The sequence below is a fragment of the Chaetodon auriga genome, chromosome 20 (assembly GCF_051107435.1).
Source record: "Chaetodon auriga isolate fChaAug3 chromosome 20, fChaAug3.hap1, whole genome shotgun sequence".
In the NCBI taxonomy this organism is placed as follows: Eukaryota; Metazoa; Chordata; class Actinopteri; order Chaetodontiformes; family Chaetodontidae; genus Chaetodon; species Chaetodon auriga.
Genome location: NC_135093.1, coordinates 9459277 through 9485278, shown reverse-complemented (window position 1 = coordinate 9485278; position 26002 = coordinate 9459277). Strand labels below are relative to the sequence as shown.

The 26002-nt window shown below is 42.5% G+C and overlaps 1 protein-coding gene across 4 annotated transcripts; it reads left to right on the top strand.

The window, feature by feature from the left end:
* Positions 1-175: 175 nt before the first annotated feature.
* ccdc186 (coiled-coil domain-containing protein 186) lies at positions 176-24096 on the top strand. 4 transcript variants are annotated; one of them, XM_076759614.1, is made up of 16 exons: positions 176-300; positions 2071-3079; positions 3519-3645; positions 4819-4947; positions 6206-6418; positions 6828-6947; positions 7638-7742; positions 8500-8598; positions 10034-10120; positions 10218-10360; positions 11746-12001; positions 12339-12528; positions 14489-14569; positions 14858-15086; positions 19517-19736; positions 21223-24096. In XM_076759614.1, exons 2-16 carry the CDS (start codon positions 2127-2129, stop codon positions 21304-21306), a joined length of 3036 nt encoding a protein of 1011 aa, XP_076615729.1. In that variant the 5' UTR covers positions 176-300; positions 2071-2126; the 3' UTR covers positions 21307-24096. The 4 variants fall into 4 exon arrangements, with proteins under 4 accessions (XP_076615729.1, XP_076615728.1, XP_076615727.1 ...); XM_076759613.1 differs by having other exon boundaries at positions 14489-14587; XM_076759612.1 differs by having other exon boundaries at positions 195-304; positions 2086-3079.
* Positions 24097-26002: the final 1906 nt, after the last annotated feature.

Sequence of the window (26002 nt, the reverse complement as noted above, 5' to 3'; positions counted from 1 at the left end):
TATGTGTGGTATTTAATGTGCTTTTCTGGTGAGTGCCCCTGTTATTTGCTCCAATATTTCATTTTCTGGGAAGAATAAGGTGGAGGTTTACCTGTCTTGTCACGTCAGACTAACGTCATTTCTCACTGGGCTCTCATTGGTTTACATCACATCATCGGCTCTCCAGCAGTAGCCATATTTGTTGATGTGTCATATCAAAGTGACTTGTCGGGGCTATCAGCTGGTTAGGCTTAAGCCTCAAAGTTCACTCTTGTCCACATTGTCTCCGCATTGAACTACACCATGGATTTTTCGCACTCGGTGGGTGAAAACATAACCATCTCTATCTGTCATGTATGCTAGGATGCTAGCGTTAGCGTTGCACTAGTGTGAGCGGACTGTAGTTGTAGCTAGCTAACGCCTCACTCATCAACGTTATCATAGCTAGCTTAGATAAGCGGTGCTTCCATACAATGTGTCAGTCTGCAGTTTATTCTTCAATCAATTTGTGATTAGCAGTACTTCTGTGTTTTAGCATGTGCTGTGTTTTACGCCGGGTAATTTGTTTTCCTAACGCCATGTCGTGGCTAACTAAACAGCTAGCGAGCTAAAGTTAGCAGTAGCAATGGCTAACGTTAAACGAACCGAAGTGTTCATAAAACGGCAGTAAATTTAATGGAACATCGGCCTGCTGCTTGCTAACTACACAATAATCAACTCGATGCATTGACATCTAACGGATGTGCTGCATTAAGGCTGGCTGCTAACGTTACGTTAACAACTTTTGATAGTGCTGTGACATGACACCTGTCATAAGAGCATAGACATCACTGACTGTGCCTTAGCTGTTGTGCTTTCGCTGTTTGACATGAGACGCTTGATTGCGTTGCTGTGTGTAGCTGTAGTCTGTTAATCACAATAGGATAATTATAAGCACAAGGCGTACAGGTTTCATTGTAAGACTACCCTATTTATATAATAGGGCTGAAGAGAGCCATTGTAATGTGTACGGAGAAGATGAAATAGGTTTGACAAATGGTGCTGGGGGAATTGTCGATCAGCAAACACCGTGTAATAGAGGAAAGGGATTGTACTATAACATATAATCTGTCAAAGACAGTAATAAACAGCTGTAATAAAGTTTACATGGCTTCCAGCTATTCTCAGTCATCTGTCAGCAATAATTAACACAGTTAGATGCTGACAAAGCCATTTTCCGTTCAAAGGAGCAGCATACAACTGCTGAATGTTTGATTTAAGAGGTTCAAGCTTTGATTGATTGCTTCAGACTGAGACAGGGTCACCTTGTTTATAAGCTTTGTCCTTGGTTTTAGTGAGCACAGGCCTAGTAGCTGGTTTATTTTCTTCATATCCGTAAGACAAAGTGAACAAGATCCATAAAGGTCTTATGCTCAAAGGTAAACGTGAGAATGTAACCATGCGTTCTGTCATATAGCAGCCCTCAAGAGATGCTTTATGGGGTTTCATCTAGCGTTCCGATTAGAGATATTTACATAAGCTGTATAATTCAAAACTGAAGACAAAGTACAGTCATTTGCCATTTAGTCTGACATTATTGTCAAATCCTGCTAGGTGTGTTTTACCATAATCTCTGATCAGATTGGTGATACAGTTTGGAAAAAGAATGCAGTGATGATGTGTAACAATCTTGAATACCTGTCTTAGTTGTATGACGTTTTGCGCCACATGCCCATAAGTGAAACTATGTGTTGACATGACCACACCTCTTAGTGTGTGTCAAAGCAAGTGATTGTGTGTGTCTTTTGGGCATGCCTTTCGAGTTATGTGTTTCTTTTGGCAACAGATAAACTAACAAATCACCAGAGGACTAACATGAGGAAATGTGAAGCGTTCTCTGGGTTTTTTCCTGGCTTAGCACAAGAACCAGCTTGCACCTAATGACCAGAATGGCATGACATGCAAAAAGCACAGGGCTGCTGTATTGGTAACATCCAGGAACTGAGACTGTTGTCACGCAATGAATGCAAACCCAAACCGTTTATTAGTGTTTGCTCCCACTCATTCTCCCTCTCTCACCTCTGTATCTGTTTCTCCCTCTGTCTCTGCCAGATTTGAACCAGAGAGGGGCCACGCAACAGCCTGGTCCTGCTTCAGATACACACACGATGGAAGGATCAGAGGTTGAATCTGTGTCGGAGAGATCTCACCCAGTGAATCAGCTTCACAACACCACATCTAACATAGAAGAGGAGGAGCAAATCTCTCACAACAGTGCAGAGGAGGCCGGAAAGTGCAGTAAGGCAAAAGATGAAGCACAGCTTGATAGCCAGTTAATCACGACTGTGACAGATGTTCAGACGGGCGAAAAGAAAAAGTCAGAAGCTGAAACATGCAATCAGGAACATGTAGAAGGGAGTGAGCTGGATGCTGATAACGGCTGTGATAGCGGTACAGTTTCCATGGAAGATGGGATGCTTCCACTTTCAGATACGCCTGGTGAAACTTTAGTAGCCCCTGTGGATGTTGTGGTAGAAAGCTCTCCTTCTGTTCTTGAAGGGACAGTAGAAACCTTATTGCCTCCTAATGAAGTTAAGGATTCTCAGACCACCACTCCAGACAGCTATGAGCAGCCATCGGTCTTGGTTCTAAAATGTTCCACAGAGCCATCGCCTGCTGATGATAGTGGTTCAGCCAAGAGTCCATCATCCTCTTCCGTCCAAAGCACTCCGAAAACCTCCCCTACTGACTTGACAACCACCTCCGGGATCTCTAATGGCCCTTCCACCCCCAGTTCCGACACTGTCAGCTCCTCGCTGGCTTCCAGCCCACAAACCAGTGCCATCACCTCAGCCCCCTCACATTCCTTGTCAAGCCCGTATGACACTGATTGCAGCCGAAAGCTCATTTCCCAGATCCAGCGCTCGCTGTCACAGGAATCACTGCTGGATGACTTAGAGTCAGAGCTGTTGGCCTGTCAGCTGCCTGAGGGTGAACGTGGAGGTGAGAGGAAAGGGAGCCCACCTGTCAATGGACTCCCTACAGACCAAGAGGACTGCATGGTGGTCTTTGAGAAGTGTGTGCAATACAAGTATGCACAGCAGGAGAAAGCTGTTCAGAGGTAAACTATTTCATCAGTTACAGTTGATGCACTGTGGTGTCAGTTATTGGACGAATCCATGTCTCTGGTTGTTCTGCTGCCTTGAGTAGCTGATGATATACTAAACCACCATTATCACATTATTTTTTTGGTTGTACAACACTTAGCTTCCATCATAATGGGTCAGTTTAGCAAGAGATTAACCTACTTGCTAATTGCTATTGTTTTTCTTTCACCTTCGTCGTATTAAGTCCGTATTAGTTAAGATGACACACAAGAACAATTGTTTTAAAGCTCAAGCAGTGTTTTTTGCATTAATGAAACTGGACTTTTTGGTTAAATGATACAGAACAATCCACATATTTTCATATGCCGCTCTGTCTTCTGGCCTTAATAACAACAGTCTAAAATTCCTCAGTATTTTGTATGGACTTGACCTAAATTGGTATTTTGTGTGTAGGTTGCTTGAGGAGAACAGGAGACATCAGGAGCTGATCCTGGGCATCTGCTCAGAGAAGGACAACATGAGGGATGAGCTGAAAAAGAGGGCAGAGACAGAAAAGCAGCACATGACCACCATTAAAAAGGTTACTTTCATTCTTGATAGTCTGTTCACGTTGTTCATGGTCATATGGCACTGACTGTCTTGGAGCACAAGTGATGCAGCTTGTTGATCTGTCCCTTGGCCAAAACAATAGAACCGTATTCTCCATATGGTTTTCATCAACAAGGAAGTGCTCCACTGCGATGTTTTGTCTGACTTCCTGCCTGTGCCAACCGTGATGACATAGCTCATGCTTTGTTGCAAATATTTATCAGAACGTTGCTCTCGACAAGCACAGCTGGTTTTTGTGTTATTTGGTGAGCAATGACATCCAGAAATATGTGTTTATACCGTATTTCATCATCCGAAATATAGAAATTGCACATGCGTATGATTTGATTGTGAGAACACTCGAATCATCCTTTTACTATATTGTAAATTCAAGGACCAGTTATGTACAGAGCACACTGCACAGAGGGCAAACCAGAGGACAAATGGTGTTTAGCAGCAGCAGCCACAGTGACACTCTAATACAATTCAGTCTGGAGTATAGCCCTGTATAGCTGGTAATTAAGGAAGGCAAACAAAGCGGCCTGGTGGGAAGAAGAAAAGGACACAGAGTTCTGATTACTAGCATTCAACACGCCTCATGTACATGAAAGGCTGGATTCATTTGTGGGAATTCTGTGTGTTTTTTAAATGTCTTGAGTCTTTTTTGTGTGCGTGTCATACCCTTTGATTTACAAAGTTTACCATCCACAAGACCTCCTCTATTCATGCAGTCTTTTTTTTTTATTCATTGGACACTAGCATCACTGTTGCCATAGAAGGAACAGTAATCGATTCATGCATTGTGCAGGCAAAAGGGTGTAGGATGGATTTGTATGACATATACCCAATGTGGCCTTGGGCCCCTTTTCTTTTTTTTTCCAACCATGGATTTAAACTTGATAGATTAAATGTCTATTGCTAATTATTGTTATTTGTAATTATTTAAGGCTCCTTTTGTCAGAGACATTTCAGTCATATTTCACAGTAAAAGCATCTAAATTGAGGAATAGAACGATTGCCTTCCTGTTCCTGTACTGTCTAGATTTATTTTGCTTCCAGCATCTTGTGTCAGGTGTCATCCTGTGTAGCAGGTTAGCCAGGGTGTGGCCCAGACTGACGTGTTGCCCAACAAGTTTCTTAACCTGTGTACTCCCTGTTTCTGCAGTTGGAGGGCAGGGTGGAGGAGCTCCTGAAAGAACTGAAGGAGTCGCGGGATAAACTCATTCACCAGGACCAGGCAGCTAAGGCCGCCCTCCAGCAAATGCAGAAGGAAACAGCCTACCGGCTAGAGCAGGTATTACTGGGATCCAAATGCTGTGAGAGTATATATTTGTTAAGCAGATTACACAGCTTAGGTTACCCCCCTGTCTGCTTATGTTTTATTTATGTTTTACATAGCATTCCATATGCTTTTGAAATACATCTTCATACATCTTCAGTAAAATGTATTTAGATATGCTATTCGATACAAAAATTGATTTTCAATGTTTAAGTAAGAGAGCTCTGAGACAGGAAATGCTGGCTGAAATATACTGAAGACGTTTCATTCACTTTCACAGTTTTTCTGTGCTCTGTTGTGGTTTTGATAATTGGCCCATCATTAGTAGACAAACTGCAGGCTGAGCATCTCTGTCTGTTCTATCTGCAGTATTAAAATGTTGAATTCATCTTTTGATTCAATTATCGCTAAAACTGAAATAGCTAAACCAAAGGTTATTCACAGCTGGCCAAAAATAAATTGGTTTTTGTCAGACACTGTAACTCCCGTATCTTGAAGACATTTGCACAGAACTAGCAGCTGAACGGTCAAGGTCTTGTGCGCCATACTCTTGTTATTGCAGATTTAATCACTTGGTAAGCAAATAGTGCACGAAAGCACATTTTTCATCCAATAGTTTGCACACCTGGTTGACACCTCATGACAGTTTTGCCACACTTGTACAATTTTTAATTTCTCTGTTCAGTGAACAAGACAAGGTAGATTTTGCACTCAGTCGTCACTTTTAAGCCCTTGTGTCAGTCCTCCCTCGTAATAAAAGGGTTACCCAGTGCTAATCGACTGTTGCCCCCGAGGTTTGAAACATTCGGCCATGTCATTTTGTAGACTCTCTGCCATGTAACTGATCATTTCTTTCTTTTTTTAACATTGTGTTGCTGATGCACAAATTGAACTGTACCTATAATCACAAATGCAAAAACACTGGTTCCTGCTTCTCAAGTGTGAGGATTTGCTGCTTGAGTGAGGTTTGCTTGTAGACCTAGTTTGTCAAAACAAGCAAAAAAATGCAGCAATATATCACCATGGGTCATCCACACTATAATGCAAGATTGTCCAGTTGTCTGTCCAACTATCTGTCTTACATTACTTGTGTCAGTCCAGGATGAGGTTGCGGTAGGCTAAGTCGAGTACTGTATACATGTTCTCATCTCAGGGTTTTAAAAGAAAAGACATCACTTTCTTCTGATCCTCTAAAGGATCCAACAGTATGAGCAGCTCAGTGACTAAAGTGTGGGATATTATGTACACCTCATGATATGAACAATCATCTCAGGCAAACAAGAAGTGTGACGAGGCACGCCAAGAGAAGGAGGCCATGGTGATGAAATATGTACGGGGAGAGAAAGAGGCCCTGGACCTGAGGCGGGATAAGGAGAGTTTGGAGAAGAGGCTGAGGGAAGCCACCAAGGAGGTGGACCGCCAGGCCCTCAGAGGAAACCAGCTGGCCCAGGAGAAAGGCAGACTGCAGCAGCTCTATGATGCTAAGGTAGACACTGTCACTTTTAAGTGCCTTGTCAAGGCATTGTTTTTTGAAAACCATTTATTTCAGGACATGAACGCTCAATAACAGCTCTGCTTGCCCAGGTTTTATTTGCATTCCACTTGAAAGTTTTTCTATACAGTACAAAGATAACACTCAATTGCTTTGATGTATCCGTTTGAACTGGAATTGAATTTAGCACATTTTGCCACCAGAGACACAGAGTTTTATCTCAGCAGTATGGTGGATGTCCTACTTGGAACTTATATGCTTTGTATAAATATTGGGGAATTTGCAGGGGAAAAGCATCAAGACCCGTTTTTTTTTTTAAATTTATTTAAGTATATCAGCTCAGCTAAAAACCTGCTTGCCTCTGGTATTGTTCCTGCATCACACATCCCTCTTGTCCTCTCAGGAAGGCGAGGTTAGCAGGTTGAATCGAGAGGTGGAAAAGCTGAAGGAGGAGGTCAACTCGCATCTTATCAAAGTCAAATGGGCGCAGAACAAACTCAAGAGTGAGGCGGATATGCACAAGGTACTGTAACTGTGCTGTTTCTGGATTTTTTTGTGTGTTAAACCTGTTACTTTTCAAGAGGAATTACAGACAACATTTAACAAAAGCGTTTTAGTGCTTTGGATCTTTTCTTATTTTTGATCCACAACTGTATGAAGTTGTTGCAGCTCCGGAATAAAGTCGATACATCTCCTCAATCAGTTTGCAGGAACATCCTTAGATTTCTTGTTTATGCTGGTTTTCTTCATTTAGTCTAGACACCATGCCTGTTGTTTGTCACGTCTAAGTATTCCCAGGATACAAATGACTTCCCCTTCAGTCATTTTGCCTGCAGCTGCTCCATAATAGACACGATTTGAGTCAGGGGCGAAATGAAATGGGGTGAAAATGGTACTGTAATGATCCTGCAACGAAGTCGTCACTAATGTTGTTGCTATTTTTGAAAATGTCTGTTACAAAATAATGCTTTTATTTTTAACTGCCTCTGAGCAAATACACGACTATAAACGGAGGAAGAAGTAAAAACTCAATAGTTGTTCCAGGCCACAGGAGCTGAGCAACTAATGTTTGTCTTTGTTGTTAGTTTGTTTGTTGTATAAATGCGTTTCCCAGAAAAAGAGGTGATGAAACAGGAGCCTTTTACAGATCATTGTTATGCTTTGAAGTGAAATCCCCTTAATACAAAAGCGTCCTTCTGTTATCTGTGTGCAGGAAACTAAAGACAAACTGAGAGAGACGACATCTAAATTGGTCCAGGCCAAAGAAGAGACTGAACAGATCCGCAAGAACTGCCAGGACATGATCCGAACGTACCAGGTCTGTGACATGTATCACATACAAGAATTACTGTGTTCATGACCAAGAGTGTGAGCAAAGGTCAAATTAAAAATCTGAGAAACATGGCATCCGTGTGGATTTGTGTGCATGAAATGGGTGGAGATAGAGAATGTTCTTTGGCTTATTATTGTTTGTGTGCCTCCCTGAATGAACCATCCAATTGCTCAAAGAACTAAATTAATCAAATCAGACTGGTCGGTGACACACTCACGTAAATGGACTGAACGACACTGTGTTCATGCCATTTGCTGTAAGCAGAGTATGAAAAGATGCTATTCAGTGAGCGAAGCTGAACTTGGAGCAGGGTTGATTCTGCTTCAGGTGAACGGCAGTTTTCATTTGTACCTTGTGATGGTAGTAAAGAGCTGCCTAAGTTTTCCCTCTGTGCTGTAAAGATTCATTCGAGCTGCTGTGCTCTTTCACTAGCAGCGTGCTATCAGAGCATACGCAGGCAGCAGTGCCAGCACACAACAGCAAGATTTCAAAATAATGTGACTTAACATGGAGCTCCTAAGAAAAGAGAACCTATGATGAACTTTTAGCATTTTCAGATGTGAATTCTATTTTGGTGTCTCATTGTCAGCTGCCTCCTCTTGTATTTCACAAACCTCTCTTTCTTCCATTCTAGCCTTCTCTGTATGTCGGCCCCTCTTTTGCTGTTATGTCAGCCATTGCACTCTCTCCGTCGCCCTACTTATTATCTTGTTTTTGAATCCTTTACCCTTCTCTCCTCCAGGAATCAGAGGAACTCAAGTCCAACGCGCTGGATGCGAAGCTGAGGGAGACCAAAGGAGAGCTGGAGAAACACAAGCAGGAACAAACAGACCAATTAGAGGTGACAACCGCTGTGCACACATGCGAACACTTGCTCGGCCAGTGAGTGGGCACTGAAAATCCTGGACAATATGTGACGCTAAGCAGCATTACCATAAACATTGGTCGCTGATAAGCTTGCTGCACGTCCATTTATCTTTGTGCTGATCCGCAAGAAAGACAAAATTTACGTAACAGTAATTCAGGTTTGCTATTAATTCAAGATTACATATACAATCCGTCCCGCCAGGCCGTTATTCAACCTTTTATTGATGGTCTCCATGCCAGCTCTTCTAGTAAAAAATGTTTATTTTTAGCTGTTTTCATCAGTTTGAGAGGTGTAATTGCTTTAAGTAGGAATGAGTAACAAACTGGCACATAGGCTCTACAGGCAGACACGCATGCACGCAGGCACAGACATGGACTCAATCCAAACACAATGGCCTGTTTTTCTCTCTGCTCCATTCTGAGGGGAATCACACTTTAAAAATAAATGGCCTAGAAATAATCAATATGAAGCTGTGCATTTCAACAACAACCCAGAGGAAATCACCCATTTCTTGCCGTGATTCCACAGTCTGGTTCATGGATCCAGGGTGTTTACGACTCCTTAAATTACTTGCATCTGAATTACATTTCGCAAATTTCCAGCTTGAGAGGTCATCGAATGGTCTTGAATTTAAGTTTAAGTTTTATTTAATCCTACTTAGTTTTCATTTTTGTCAGAAATTTTGTCATAAAAAGTTTAATACGGTTAACTTTCACTCTGCGGTATCAAACATCACGTCCTCCAAAACCTTTTGTATGTTGAGCCTATCGCTTAACACTTTGTGCAGATTGTTTTTAGGACAGGTTTTACCACGGAGGACCTTGTTTTTTTGGCAGATCTCACTGCCCTGCTGATGGATAAATTGGTCCAAGCCTGTGTTTATTTTAGTATGTGTGTTATGCTCAACATGTAGCTCGGTCATAAATGATGCAAACAAAACAGCTGAGTTTCCATTACTGTGTGGGTGTTAAAATTAAAATGGGATGGGATGGGAGGGGATGGATGGAGGACATAGACAGTAAATTTGCCAGCATCTCCATTACTGGCATGTTGTCCTGGATACCACAGGCTACTAATAGCTTCTTGGAAAAGTTGAGTACCATTAATGGCTTTTTTAAAAAGGTGAGACAAAACATTATTAAGCATTGCTTTCACATGCGTAATGAGTACACAAGCGAAATACTGTTAATGAATGCCCACAAATTGCCAGGAAGTGTATCTGTAATAAAAATTTATATTTTTCATTAATTATTTACACATTTTCCCAAAATGGCATACGTTCCATTTAGTGTGGCTGAGAGAAAAGTTGATGGGTAAAACTACGTAATGTGCATTAAATCTTAGCTATCACAATCAGAATTGGCAATACTGGTTGAATGTCTAATGCAGAATTTGATGCATCTTGCAGGTGCACCGAGTGAAGGCCAAAGAGTTGGAGGACCTGAAAAGGAGTTACAAAGAGAGCATGGATGAGCTCAATACTCTACGCACCAAGGTTCGTCCTACAGATAAGTGCTTGAACATCTGCGTGTCCGCACGATATCAGCAGGTCTTCTTCAGCTTAATAAGCACGTGCTTGTTGTGTTCTGTAGTTAAAGTGTCTAGAGGACGAGCGTCCACGCTGGGAGGACGAGCTGAGCAAGTACAGGGAGATCATCAACCGGCAGAAAGCTGAGATCGGCCGCCAGAGAGAAAAGCTGGAGGAGATCAATGCGCTCCAGGAGCAGCATCAGCGGTATGAACGCGCACTCTAACACTGACTGTGCAGGGACAGTGGTGCAAGTAGAAGCTCAGGCACCTACAAATGGATGAATTTCAGCATTGTGTGACGTCGACAGCTCTGAAATCAAAGCCCTAAAATGTTAAGAGAAGTGTGGGCCCAGAGTGTGACAAGCTGGGCCACCTATTTAGCTATAATAGCAGCTCTGACCTCTTTATATTATTGTTGCTTGCTTCACACTTAAAAGTGAGGTAATGTGTTATCAATGCAGGGCTTAATGCTGAAGCAAATGTTAATACGTATGCTCAGTACACTGCAGTGAATTATGATGGGCTCTTTTGATAAGCCAGACCATTTTTGGAAAGGCCACAGGATTTGGAAGTAGTCAATCAAATGTAATAATTAGCTGCTTGGGTAAACAAACAATACGTGTGTATTTTAAAATGATGTAGTGCATTACACAGGGATACATCTTAAGAGAGCTGCTTTAAATGGATTTTTAAAAACAGTCTGTGACCTGAACTCTTGGGTAAAGCTTTAGTAGGACAGATAGTGATACATTGGGGGCTTTAGACTGCTGGGAAAATCAAGATAAAAGCATTAATATCACTTAAGTAATAAATGGAAGCATAATTTCGTGACATGAGGACACCTTTGGGAGCATTCAGGTCTTGACATGCCAAATTCTCATCACTGTAAAAAAATTGTCCGATGCTCAAACAAATCCAGCTGTGCATGGTGTCGGTTAACTTACAGGCCAGTTTCAGTTCTTGACTTGTCGACCTTGATCACCATTCACACGTAATTGGTTTTTACTAGAACTGTGCAGGGTGTGATATAGCTCTTGTCCCTTTACAGTAAGTACCTTATCACAGGATTTAAAGATAGGCCAGGGACAGATATAGCACGCAGGGCAGGATGGGACTCGGGTCCCTCTGTGGGTGTGAGGCTCTGCCGGCCATGTGCAGATGACTTGATACAGAAACTTTTCCACTTATTGAAATGCTGCTTTCTGTGTGTGCCAGAGTGCCATAAGTGGGTGGCGCCAACCCAAATTGATTTTATGCAAAAGCCTCTACTTTTTGTTTCTTTTTCCTGGCTGTCATTTTGAGCAGCAGGAAGTTTTTCACCACTCGCACCAACGTTTTTAGTGGTTGGCAAGAAAAAAAAGATTCAATGCCACTAGATTGTGATCTTCACCTCAACGCATGATGTATGGCTCATTTTACCAGTTATTTAATATATTAGGGTCAAACATTTCAGCTAACCTAAAGCTTCAGATATCCATGAATGACAATGCAGAAAATCTGCCTTATTTGAATTTAGATTAGATGTAATTGAATGAACAGTTTAATGTAGGTCTTTATTAACACCTTGGAACTGATTCTTTTGTCACGCAGTGATGAACAGGAGATCACGTCTCTTCGAGAGGAAGTTGATGGCCTGACCAGCCAGATGGCTGATTTCCAGCGTGATGTACAAGGCAGCAGGGAGCGAGAGGCTGAGCTGCTGGGTTTCACTGAGAAGCTGAGCAGCAAGAACGCTCAGCTCCAGTCAGAGAGCAATGCGCTACAGTCTCAGCTGGATCAGCTCACCAGCAGCTTCACGCAGCTTCAAGGGAGGCTGGACGAGACCAGCAGGCTACTCGATGACAAGGTCGGGGGAGCTTTGATCACGCAGAGTGATTTAGTGAGATGTAATGTAGTGATACATGATTAATCAATGGATCAATACCATTCACTTAAATCCTGTAGGCACGCCTTCCTGAAATCTTGCTGAGCTGTCTGACCTAAAACATACAGTGTCCTTGAATAGTGATATTTTCCAGCCTTGCATTCAGGAGAACAGCCTTGTGCTATGTTTTTTTTTCAGGTTGCCAGACTGTGAATTTTATTTTTGGAACAAGCAGCCAGTCACAATACCTCACCACTCCGTTACGGCTGTTACTGCATTAATACTCAAATTTTTCTCCCCGTCTCGGTTAATCCTGCAGTCACGGCAGCTGAAACAGGACGAGATGCTGAGGCAGCAGGAGGTGCAGGGCCTGCAGGAGGAGCGGGCAGCGCTGCAGACGGAGGTGGCCCAACTAAAAACCAGAGTTGAAGAACTGAGGGATGAGCTGGTGACTCAGAAAAGGAAACAAGCTGCCAACATCAAGGACCTGACAAAACAGCTTACACAAGGTTAAGAAACAGCCATATGGTGTATTTCTGTATCTTAATTTAGCTATTGCATCATAGATGGGGAGGATTGTACTTTTTAAGAGCCATGGAGCTTCGACACAAAAGTGCTTCTGATTGATGGCAATGCCTATAACGTTTGTGCGGCTTTGTTTATCTGATTATCTAGCTAGCTAGCCAACAGGGAAACTCAACACTCAACCTTTGGCCGGTCGAGTGTTGGATTTTCCCTGTTGGCCGTTGCTCTTTCAAAATGAATAGGTGCGGACAGTACTCATGAACCATAACTCCAGAGTCCATACTTGTATTCCAAGGTTGTCACTAGTTGGTTCACCCCTCACTTGCGAAAGACTTTTATTCCCACCTCGCTCTCAGTTTGTTCATAAGTTGAAGTGAAACGGCCCCCAAAGCCGCCTTTCCTTCAGCTTACTTCAGGGGAAATCAATAACTCGTCCATACCTCGCTCATGTGTTGCAGCACAGCGATACATCACAGCACATCACACGTGCACACACGGCACAGACAGAATACCTGATATTCACCATGAAGGAAACTGGAAAACAACATAAAACCTACTGGTGTGAGGAACTGAGACGATGGTTAGTTACAGCAACAGTCCAGCTTAGAGCAGAATAGGAGAGACAACATCTCTCCATGCGCCAAGAAGCATTAGGAGATAAGAATAATGCTAATAAAACAGTCAATACAGAGTGAATCACAGAAAAATGAGAGGCATCGCGCAGATAGAAACAATGGAAAGAGCAGCGGGAGTTAATAGATAATTGTAATCTCACATTTAGAATTCTTCTCATTCCTCTCACAACTGCATTTCTGACATTTTTGAAACTGAAACGTCTCGTCGTCATCCATGTGCTTCTGCATTGATGATGGGATGGTACATTCCCTTACCTGAACTCCAGTTTCGTGTAATTGTAGTCAAACATGGTGCAAAATATTTAAACAGAAAAGAATCACTGGAAATGGGATTTTATTGAAATTGCAAGATGAAAAGCGTCGTATCATTTCCAGCCCTACAGCTGTGTTCATCATCTACTTTTCCCAACTGTGATATTTTTAATATAGAATGGCTTGGCTGAGTCTGACCCTGTCCATATCCAGGATTTACTGTCAGGTCTCACACTCCAGTTAAGAGGAAAAAGTACAGGGCGATTAGAAACAAGGGAGACATGAGTGTGTAGATCAGTGCAGTGTATAGGGAGCCGTTGTTCTGCTTATGCTCGGATTATACTTAGCACAGTGCGCTAGCTTCCCCTACTTTCAGTTCAGTGCTATTATCTTTCATGCAGTGTGCGCAAGCCTTTCACTTTTAATTGCCTTGTGAGACAGAGAGGACATTTTTATTAGAAGAGCCTGTGATCATTCATCAGTGCTGCATTTACACTTTCTGGCAGTCCAGTGCAGAACAGTCATTTCAAATCTTTGTTTATGCATGGAGGGTTTGCTTAGCATGCACTCTTCTTCAAACACAAGCGGCATCACATTTATTGAGGTGGACACCTTCACAGAGGAAAAGTCAGGGAGTTCAGTCAAGCAGTGATGGCTTTGACATTCATCCTACCTTTTTGTGGGCCTCTGCCTCCAATCATTTGTTTCGAAATGTTATACGCAGTTCATTTTTGCACGGCTGAAGTCATGATTCCAGCCAGTTTTGTGTGTTACTTTGTTCACACAAGGCCGGTGTTGAAATGATTAGATGAGGAATCGATTGGTTGATCAACTGAAAGTTAGTCGTCTGATTCTGACAGATATTTGTAAAGTCTATTAAATGCAATGACAAGGAGGAAGTTGTCTTTATTGAATGAGTGAACTGACTTTCTCAATTCAGTTAATACCTTCATGTAAAAGCCAGTAATTAGTAGTGACAGCAATAATGTGTCTATCACACAGATTTATTGGTTTAATTTCTTTGGTTGACACTTCTTTACTTTCTCTTCATCTACAGCCCGTAAGAGACTGGAGCAGGTTGAGAATGGAGGCTGCGATCGGGATGCCAGCAGCATGGGCAGTCGCTCAAGCTCCTCAGGTACTACTCCTGGATTTGGTTAGTATTTTACACACAAACATGAGTAATATCATAAAAGACTTTTGTTTTTCCAATATTCATCCAATACAGTTTTTTCCCCTCTGGTAGCATAAATGTCCCACCAGAAAAGGTAGTGCCAATTTCCAAACTTGATGAAATCACAGTGAACAGTCAATATAAAGAGTATTTGTTTTGCTTATGGAAAACAGTAGCTCACAGCTCACAGATGCATGTCCAAAGTCTCATCAATAAGCAGTTTTCAAAGTCCATCTCCTCTCCACTCCCCAGGCTCCTTGAATGCACGCCACAGTGGGAGCAGTGGTGTTGAAGAGCGGTCACCAGAGAGCCAGTCTGGTCCTTCGGTGGTGGTCGTGGACAGCTTCCCGGAGGTCGACAAGGCCGTGCTTGTGGATCGCATTGTCCGTCTGCAAAAGGCTCTGGCTCGCAAGCAGGAAAAAATTGAGTTCATGGAGGATCACATCAAACAACTGGTTGAGGAGATCCGCAAAAAGACCAAGTGAGTGGCATGGACCAAAGTACAGGGAGCAGAGAAAGAGAGATGAGAGAACAGTGCTGAAATATCAGGTCGTAGAATGCAGGGGTTTATTATACTGGTGCAGTGTATGGTGGTATACTACGCCCGAGCCACACTGATGGACGGATAACGTTTGGAAATTGACAGCACTCCCAATGGAAATGCTAGAAAACCTCTGATTCAGTGTTTCAGTCCCTGCAGCAGTTTCAATGTCACAGTGCGGTGATGCAGTAATGCAGCTTTGATAAAGGTTGTCATCGTCTCTAATACATACAAAAGAACAAGCCACAACCAGCAGCCACTAAACCAGACAAGAAGAGTCAGCGAGAGGTCAGCTTGCTCGACAAAGTACCAAATACATGCTGGTACCTAGCCTTTAGTTTCAGTACTGCAGGTAGATACACTGAATCACCACTTGACACACATTTTCTTTGCGTTTAAACCAGACACACACCATACCTCACTCTCTGTGCCTGTGCTTCAGCTGACCTTGACAAACAGTATATGCTTGCACACACAGTTTATGGCCCGCTACCTCCTTCTGCACCTCTCTCTCTTTTAGATCCTAACTCATGCACCACACTTCTTAATCGTGACAGACTTCACTCAGAAGCTATTTATAGTTGAGCCGACGCATCAGTATGGTTCCTTAATGATGTTCCATCCATATTCATGGTCATAACCTAAACAAATGAGACGGCATGAAGGACACGGCGCTATCTTAATCACATCGCCACTTTATGTATAGGTTAGGCCATGAAGTGTGTAAAATGTGGTGACGGATATGAAATTTAAGGCCAGAACAGACATCTCTCAAATCACTCCAAGCACCTCATTAAAGTTCTGCATCACGTCGGCTCTTGTTGCCAGATGATATGTTGGATGATTCCTCTTGGATCATCCCACTTCTCATTTGTTTCTCAGCTGTACGCTTGGATTGAATGCATTAGCCTCAACCTACATTCAAGAGTTAAAATTGAGGGCGAATCCCACGGTTGCCGTGCTAAATTTAGCTCTGTAAAATCTCTGCTAAGCGGGGGGTGTTGCACTATCCAGAATGAGGATGTGAAAATGTCCTTTTTGCCTTTCTGTTCCTATCCCTCCAGGACAGCCTGGTGAACACCGTCATGCTAACTGTAAGCCTGAAGCAGGTGATGAATAAAGAGATATGGAAGCAGAAGCTCAGTGGGTCTCTGGCAATGGACAATTATCGGAAGAAAATCAATAGGCTAATATTTGATTTACGTTCCCACATTCATACCGCTCAGCTGCATTTTGACATCTTTAAACTCATTCACCATTGTAGTATACCCAATATTTCCCAAGAACCATAAAGTTATGAAGTTGGAGGAGAACCTCTGGTTCAGGAAGTAAAAATTCCAGGGTGCATTTTGGTCAGAAACCTCCAATCACAGAGCTTCAAACTCAAGTGGGAAAACTGATAATACAGATCTGCAGCTTCATTCATCATGGGTCCGTTTCGGATGAATTTATCAACTATGGCACTGTGTTAACTGTCAAGCTCATGTGCTATTTTTAAGAAGTCAAAGACGGGTCATTGACTGTGGTGTTCATACAGTAGATGGGATTTGTAGTAAATGACCTAAAACATGCAGAAATGGCAGCATCATCCTGCAAAGGCAGTGATGCCTGTCCTTCAATACCCACACCTGGTTAGTATGAACATTAAGTCTAAATGGTCCATTTGCGTGACTTGAATTTAAACGATGCTGATTCAAAGCAGGAGGAGGCCCTCTGTTCACGAGATGTAGATGGCTGGCTATTTTGAGAGCATCCCTTTTACTCTGTTAGGCGTGTAATCAATGGACACTGCATATCAGAGCAATGTTAGCTCTGTTGTAGGCTATTATGGATCCACACCCGCTGAATGTGTTCAGGTATATTGGAATTGATCCGTTCAAGGTTATCTGGAATTTCTGTCCCACCGCCAGTCAGGCTTGGGGTGTCTTGATGCTTTTGATTTTAGTTGAAGCCAGTGCCTGTGATGTTGGATGAGGGTATGTTTAGATTTCTTAAGATTTGATCCAATGTATTTAACTTTATCCAGCAGGTTGCAACAAAAAGCCTTCAACATGAAACTGAGAATCGCCTTTTTAAATCGCGGTTCCAGCCTGTGTAGTTCCAAGCGTGATTAAGATTAAACATGGCTTTGATAACTGAAAGCTTTTCAGACCACAGGCGTATCTGTCTTTCTCTGCATCTTCTCTTTATGCCTTGCCACTTTTGGGCACAAGGTTTAGCCACCTTATTCAAGCGGTGTAGTCCGAGATGACATATCCCAGAGCTGCACTGTGCCCAGAGTTGCCACCTTCGTTCGTGCATGCTCATGCTTGACTTGCAGCCCTCATTGCTTACACTCTCTCAGCTGGGAAAGAAAGGACATATTATTACTAACAGTTGCTTCCTCCTGACCTGTTGCTCACATCCCTTCGCCCCCGCCGACCTCTGCATGCCATTCATCACAACCATGTGGCCACATCCTTAATTTTTGTCACTTTTTTGTTTTTACTAAACACTGTCGTGATGGAACTGGGGTCCAAATATGGACCCTTGCAAGTCTAGTCAGAGGTAAGTCTTGTTTTATGTCTGTGCAAGCACAGGTGTTTTGTGTGTGTGTGTGTGTGGATGGGGACGATTTATGATGGTGGCTTCTTTCCAGTGCTTGCATAGCTACTGTGTCATTCCAGTTTTTTTTTGCACCATAGACTTGCTTGCTTTGTTAGTTTGTGATGCACACTGGAACATGCAGATTCAGGTTTATGACGCACATAGATAATTTGATGACTTCTGTGAAAGACTTGCAATACCAAGATTGTATCCTCCCTCTTTCAGAGTGCACTTATGTACTTATATTTGGCAAATTTAACGTCTTCATTCAAAGTAAAAAGCTGATAATTGCTTCTCTTTTTTATGGTTTGAGACTCAAGTGTCTCAGCTGCAAGCTGCATGCTGGGTAGTATATGCAACACAATTAAGCTGACCACATTTAATGCATGATATATTCTGAAAACAGACCTCACCAGCATGTTTTAAACCCTTTTTATATATCATTCACAGCTTGGCACTTAACACGCAAAGAGAGCGCTTGAAAGCTGTTATTGTCAAGATTGGATCCATGAAGTTGTTGGCCTGATATAGACCATAATATTATGTATCAGTTCTATTGAAGGCCATCAAAGCGTAGAAAGGGGAGACCCTGGAGGATATAGAACTGTTTCCCATTTGTTTTTGTTTGTAGTATTTATGCTTTAGTTTGATAGCTGGATAATATTGATCAGTAGTAGTAGCAGTAGTAGTAGTTGTAGTTGTCGTAGTAGAAATTGCAACATTGAGGTATGTTATGTACTGGAGAGTCTTAAAGTTCTACAAGTCAAGACACTTGTTGAGAAATACACATTTTTAATAAGTGGAAATCTTACTGCGTAGTCTCACGAACAGTCAGGAACGTCCCTTTGCTCAGAGCTCATCCTGCAGCTACCGTCTCCTCCTACATTTGAACTGAACAGCCCCAGTATGGGGCTAAATGGTGCAGGGTAGTTCTTACGATATACACCTCTAAAATATTGATTAGCGACCCATCTCAGGAAATGTGCAGGGAGTTGTTGACCTTTTCTGTAGGACCTTGCACAGCCCTCTTCACCTGCCCACACTCAAGCCTTAATTCCAACCCTCCACACGTTTCTTACCTTCGTTGCCTGCATCCTCACTCTAATGGCAGAAGACATGCTTCTTTATATCATTTTCCCTTCTCCGTGGTCGCATGAACAAGATAATAACGCAGGAGGCAGTAATGAACTCGAATCACAATGTCGGCTCTCTCGGCCCTTTTTCCTCTAAATAGAAACTCACTTGCATGTCGGTGTTCTCTGAGTTGCGCTGGGGAAAATTGGAAAATGGGAAGTTTAGAATGAATTCTCTCCTCTCCGTCTCTCTGACACAAACATAGCTTAACCTTGACACTGAATTGCTGTTGAGATGAAAATGGATTATGAACATGAAGATTTATCTCACTTTCTCTCTCTCACACAGACACACACATAGTCGATTAATTGAATCCTGGCAGCCCATTCTAATGCCTCTGTTTTCATTACCTTCCCTTCTCTGAATGGCAAAAAAATAATCTGTCTAACTACGTCTGAATGTATCCAGCACACATGAGTTCAGTAAGCCATCCCACTGGAATTGCTATTCTAGAAACGTCCGCCTCTTTGGCTGCTGGAAACCGTTTTATTGCTCTGTAGGAGCTCTCCTTGCTCCCACCATTGACTCTCCACTTTCTCAATTTTCTTTGCTCAACAGTCTCCAGCTGAGGCCACTCGTTCACTTCGTCCCCCCCCCCCTCCTTTTGAAATGCACTGTGTGACTCCTCTCCTCCCCTTTCCTCCCTGCAGAATTATCCAGAGCTATGTGCTAAGAGAGGAGTCGGGGGCCCTCTCATCAGAGGCGTCAGACATTAATAAGGCCCACCTGAGCCGGCGGGGAGGCATCATGGCTTCGCTGTACACCTCCCACCCTGCGGACAGCGGGCTGACCCTGGATCTGTCGCTGGAGATCAACAGGAAGCTGCAAGCTGTTTTGGAGGACACTCTGCTGAAGAACATTACCCTGAAGGTACGTCCCACCCACCAAAAAAGCTGTTTTGCATGTGTTGGTAATATTAATGCTTAGTTGACCCGAGTAGATAATTAATTGGCTGTGCCAGTGTCATGCTCCACCATCGCTTAAATGCTTGTCTGAGAAAGTAATTTGACCTTACTCGATCTTTACTCCATCAGGTCATCTATGAAGTACCTCAGTTTTTAGAGAGGTTACGTGTTTGAAATCTAATTGACGGCCTGCAGTGTTGATGCCTTTGCTGCTGCGCCCCACGCTAACTGAGAGGTGTCCTTACTAGTTCACGGTCTGAAATAGTCGATTTTAACCTGTATTCCCTCTATTCATCCTCATTCAGCCCTTGTCTGCATGTGACCTTATTCCAGCTTTTGCACCTGAGGGTCTTTTGATCGTTCAGTGCAATTAGGATTTCAGCTGAACTCATTTTCTCACGTCTTAGTGTTAAACGAATCAGTCCGCTCCACCTCTCATCTTTCAGTTCAGGGCAGTCACCTGCCTCAAGAGGTGATTTGGCCAGATCAGATGTAGTGCCAGTAGTGACTTGTTTATTTCTACTAAGTATGCACATTTATGCACGTTAAAAGCTAGCTAACCAGCTGTAGTGTTTGTATTTAGTGTTCCATTTGTCCCACATTGCTCTTAGATTTGATTTGCTGACATTTACATATATTTCATCACTGCGTAGGATTTTGTTTTGATTGATTCATTATTCATAAAAAAAAATCAGCTTAATGTTTGTGCATTAATAAAAGGAAAATCAATTAGTGTTTTTGTATTTTGCTTGCCAATTACTTGCTGATCCATTAGATTTCATTAGTCTCAATTGATGCCAGTTGGTGTGTTTGCTTTAGGAAGAATTAATAATATCTCGCACTCATTTACCACTATGTCTGTTTCCACAGTCAGTGTGCAATACATGCTTTAAGTGCTGCAATACAACAAAGTTATTTGTCAAACGTATTTTAAATCCACATCAAATACAGTGGGCAAAAAATATGGCCCAGGCTGATGCAACTTTAAGATAATAGAAGAAACCTAAACATCCACATAAACAAGGTGAAGTTTCAAAACGTGTCTCCATCCTGTCTGCACGTATTGTTATGGCCTCCTTCATGTATTTGCACTTGTATGTTGGCACATTAGATGCTTTAATAGATTTATATTTTGCAAACAAGCAGCTCGCTATTGTCTTTATAATGTGTCAAAGACAACCTACGTAAAAACCTAAATGAGACAATAAATAATAAGTAACGTGGGAGTATTTTCTGGCAGCGACTGTTCTTTCTGTGGATGAAAGATGATTGGCAGTAAGCAGGAAGTAATAATATAAAAATGCTCAACATGAGCATAATGAAATGACAATAAAACAAAACTCTGGGACAAAGCCAAACATTCGCTGTGATGGATAATCCAGCTTTTCTTCCCTCTATTAATGTTCTTGAATGTTGCATTGGAGGCTGAAAGACTTTACTCTCTCTAACAGGAGAATCTGCAGACGCTGGGGTCCGAGATCGAGCGGCTCATAAAACAGCAGAGAGACCCTGAGGACAGAGTCAGGAGGAAGTGACACGAGCACGTCGCAGGAAAGACCAAGAATTAGTCGAGGAAGTTTGGAAGGAACAGCAAAACACACACATACTCACTCATTCTCCCAACACATGAAGGAGCAAATTGAATGTTGTAAGTGCCAGTAGCACCTCAGGCTGCTTTTCGGAGGACCTCTTGAACTTCCTGTCCAGTATGGAGGACATGTCTGAACTTACTTGAAGTGTCATCATTCCATCCACGTTGCACCATCTCCGTTTCCTCCCCGGGCCCAGCAGACCTTCCTCTGGCTAGCGTCCTCCTCCCCTGAGCCTTGCCAAGATAAAACCCTTCAGGCCAGTTGCGTGAAGCTTGAACCTCTGCCTTGGAAACGACAAGACTGAAGATGCCATAATTGTGAATGTAGAGCAAATTCTACCTGGGAAATAGTCAAAAAGCGGCTGATTTGCCAGTGAACTCGTATGAAAATGGCCTGTGTTCTGGTGCACAGCGACTCGCAGCTTTTTCCACCGTTCAGTTACTGAGATGAGATGACGCTCGCCCAGCATGCTGTCTCTACTCGTCCCCTCTTGTTTGCCAATAAGCCAAATGTATTTTTGACAGACTGCTTCTTCAGCTCGACAACGCGGCGCTCCATATGCAAAGCGAAAAGTGAAAATCAGCCCCGGCTTGTGGGGACCTTGCATGCCACCTGCGCACTTTTCATCATCTTGTGCTCTGCACAGCCAGCACTTGCCAGCTGGTGGAGCAAGGTGCCTCGCATCAGCAGACCCGCCCATCCGTGTGACACCGGTGCTAGATTTAAGGACGCAGACTGTGTTTTTGCCCTGTTTTCGTGCAGCCGACAGCATCGTGCCATCAGTGTCCTCCTGTGTGAAAATGAAGGAAACCTGTGACAAACGTAATATGTTGAGATTGACGTGTAGAGCTGGTCTTTAGCCATTTTGAATGTGATTTTTAATTTATTTTCATTTTTTTGTTGGCCTAAAATTGAAATTTTATTTTAGTATGCCTGGTTTTCCTTTTTTGTTTTCTGTTATCGTGCTATTATAAAAGCTTTCTTTTAGAATTTTTGCTCATTGCTCTTAAGTTAAAAGAATGAATACCTTGAACTTGTTTGCCTTTCCTTCACTGCAATCTCTTCGTACGTTCCTGTCGCAGGAACTTTATCAGTAGCAACTTCTCATTATCAGGCATGAGCATCTAAAGAAGTTTATGCTTCAGCTTCTCTAAAAGTGGTTTGTTAGTATCGCCGTCGTCTTTCCTCCTCTCAAACTGCAGACGTGCTAACAGCTTTTGGAAACTTTCTTTTGCACCGTGTGCACAATACGATCAGGCGAGGAAGACCAAAAAATGTTAAGGTATTCCTCTCACGCTCCTCGCTTTATTTCTCTTTGTAGTGTCCGTTGAAGTAAATCAAGTGTAGAGGAATCAGAGGGAGGACAGAAGATCTGTAGCTGTAGCTCAGGAAAGCCAGTGGAACCACAGAAATATATCCAGGGACAAAGTGCAATGCTTTTCCTTTCATTGAGTTTCTTTATTTTTTGTTCTGAATGTGTAGGTGCGCCAGTGAACTGTTTTATGTGTCTGTTTTTTTATGCTTGTGTACGTGCACCAGGAGACTGCGGTGGCGTTTTGAAGTTTTGAAAGTGTCCAAATTGTGTGTTTGTGCGCGCGCACGTGGCTGAATGCGTGCTTTCTTTTAACCCCTCGAGCTTTTGTGTTTACACTTTGTGCACATGCTTCAGCTGGCGGGGTTACAGGCTTTTACCAGGAAGTTTGTTCCATAGGGTTCCACAGAGGGCTAAACAGAATTTGCATTTAGACCGGAGTCTGCCAGCCACACACACACACACACACACACACACACACACACACACACACACACACACACGCTCGTAAATAAATAAATAAATAAACAAAACACAAAGGATGAAGGGTATAGAGCTGGAAACTAGTTTGATTCAACAGTACAGAAGTTTTTCTGGTCTTTATTTGATCTGATCGCAGAAGCCTCCATCTTATTTTTTTCCCCTTCCAATCAGAAACGGTCTTTTGTGGGTCGTGAACGGTCACAGGCCGATCCCCTTCCCCTGCACCCTGAGGCTGTGGTTGAACTGGCCCACTGCGTGAATAGAGATGAAAGTTTCCAGGATTGAGGTCATGGAGTCCTTTAAGCCTCCCTGTTGCTCCGGTGGGTGCTCGCTGTTTGATGTACCTCTACTTTTATTTCATCCAAACTGATTGCTCTGCGACGTGGGATCCGGGCGTAAACGTACAGACAGCAAACCTGGAGATTACATCTTCGACTCTGCTCCATATTGAAACTCAGTAACCTTTTAAACTCCGAAAAGTTCAGCAAGCTTGAATTGTAGCTTTCTTCTTCCATGTTTTTCGCACATCTTAAACACTCGCATGGGATTTCCTGATTAATTCTTCGTAATTCTACGAGGCACGCTAATACGCGTCACCTGTAAGCATCACGCTGATCTGAGATTTTAAACAGCCTTGAGACGAAGCCACGTTGCGGCATTGTGTGGAAAAATGAATAGAACCTCACGCTTGACTCTCTATCTGAGGACGTGGTGTGCAGTATGTGTGAGACCTTTGTCATTTTTCTGTTTCCTTCCTGCTGTGCAATGATTCCCCCTGCTCTGTTTTGTGGAATATTCAAACTGTGATTATAATATACACGTGTAAATATGTCATAATGTAAAATTCTGATGAGATGTTTTTAAAAATACTGATTCTGGATGATGTTTGTATATATGGTGTTTCCAGGGAATAAAAGGAGATGAGTCTCTTGAATGTTGCACAGTGGTCTCGTGTTTTTTTTGTTTTTTTTTTCTTTTTGCCATAAATGTAAGCTTGACCCGAACATCTGCTGTCCTGGTTTCTGTTTTCCAGTCTTAGCGGAGTGTAATTAAGGTGAATGGAGAAGTTGTGCGCATAGATAACCTCTCACACAGTAAATCTGTGGGATGCAGCTTTAGGTCCCCATTTTAAAAGCAGCAGTGTCAGCAGTGCTGGAGGTCATGGACATCACTGCGCCACTGTCAGTCAAACCAGATGATTTATCACCCAACGCTGTGGAAGAGTCCCACAAACAAAACCAAAAAAAAAAAAAAAATCCCAGGGTGAACTTTGATTTCACTGTCGTTTTAGTGTAAGTGAAAGCATCATTCTTGTGTGAGTAACCTGGTTTATGCAGAGTTACATGAACTAAAACATATTAAAAATAAATATGAAACAGTTAAAATACCCATCACAGCTGAGGTCTTAAAGTTACTTGTTTTGTTTGACCAGCCGGTCTTGGAGAGTACTGCTAGGTTTCTAATACCTTTTGTGGGTCCAGAATGAGCTGTGTGAAATCTGGTAAGTTGCCTCCAGTGATGTCACTTGAGTCAGCATCAGTTGGGGTTGAAGACTGCGAGTTTCTGTTGGTTTGAGTTAGACAGAAGTGAGTTTTCCATCTCATCTCTGCTGGCGGCGAGCAGCTCGACACTTCATTAGCTGCTACTAGCATAACACCTGAATCTCCAACGTGACCTGTTAATGGTCAAGTTGCATTGTGGGTAATGTAGGCTGCAGGTTTTTGACAAGGAAGAAGGATACGAGGAATTGAAAAGGTATTTCTGGTTCTACTGCATTGATTTTGATCCTTTAAAAACACAAAACAAACGTCTCTTCAGAATAGCTGCTGATAAATTTGTCAATTGACTCATCGTTTCAGCTGTAGTTCACATGTCCTTTTTGTTTTGGATCAAAATCCTAATTAAAATTTTTAAAAAAAAACGCAGTTATGTTGAGCAGTCCTTATCCTTAGTCATCCTATCAGTCTGCACCCATCAAAATTTAAGATCACACATGAGCCTTCTTTATTATTCTGTCCCACTCATGCACATGTGCAGACATTGAAAAACACCTACAGACCAACTGGTAGCACCTGCCATCAAAATACATCATTTAACAGGAAAATAAGACATTCGCTTCCTCGGCCATCCTTGTCATGCTTGGGTGAAATTTCCCATTTTATCTGCAGGCACAGCAGCACAGAGCAGGTTCAAGTATCCAATTCAGGCCAATGATTACTAGCAGGCTATTTTTAGCTCGCTGATAATGGATTCTACTATCAGCTTAGATGACCACCCTTGAATTCATAAAGCATCGCCTGTGTCCTTTAGATGCAGCAGCAACCATGACAGTAGCTCTCAAGGTGCAGAGATAATAAGCCTGTTCTGTCCTCGTCGGTCTATTTTTGTTTACTATATTCCATCCCAACACAGTTATGGCTGCAACACTCAGATAAAAACATCTGAATATGAATGAGGCTCTATAATGAGTATTATTACAGTCCATTTATTGTCTTTTAACTTTAGTGTTACGTGAGTCTGAGTGCACAAATAGATCTTTTTAATTGGGAATATGCATGTATCCACCCATTGGAGAAACCAGCCCTCTTATGTGTGGATTGCTTTGAATGTATGCCACCCTCCCGCTCTGCCTCTTCACACACTTCAGTGGAAATTGAGAGGATTCATTTTGCCTGAGAGTGCTGCAGTCATTAACAAACTGAATATTTTATCCTGTTCATTCAGATTTGTGATTCATTAAAAAAAAAAAAAACCTCAGAGCTGCAGCAGGTGTCAGCAGTTTGTGAATGGATTCATGAATGAAATGTGTTTTATTTCACTCCTCGTGGTTGCGTAACGTTCACC

Bases quoted from the DNA above. Each gene is read 5' to 3' on its own strand.
- ccdc186 (XM_076759611.1), top strand. From the start codon at position 283: ATGGATTTTTCGCACTCGGTGG. The intron at 6,419-6,827 runs GTAGACACTGTC...TTGTCCTCTCAG, and splicing joins AGCAGCTCTATGATGCTAAG to GAAGGCGAGGTTAGCAGGTT. The intron at 14,588-14,857 runs GTTAGTATTTTA...TCCACTCCCCAG, and splicing joins AGGTACTACTCCTGGATTTG to GCTCCTTGAATGCACGCCAC.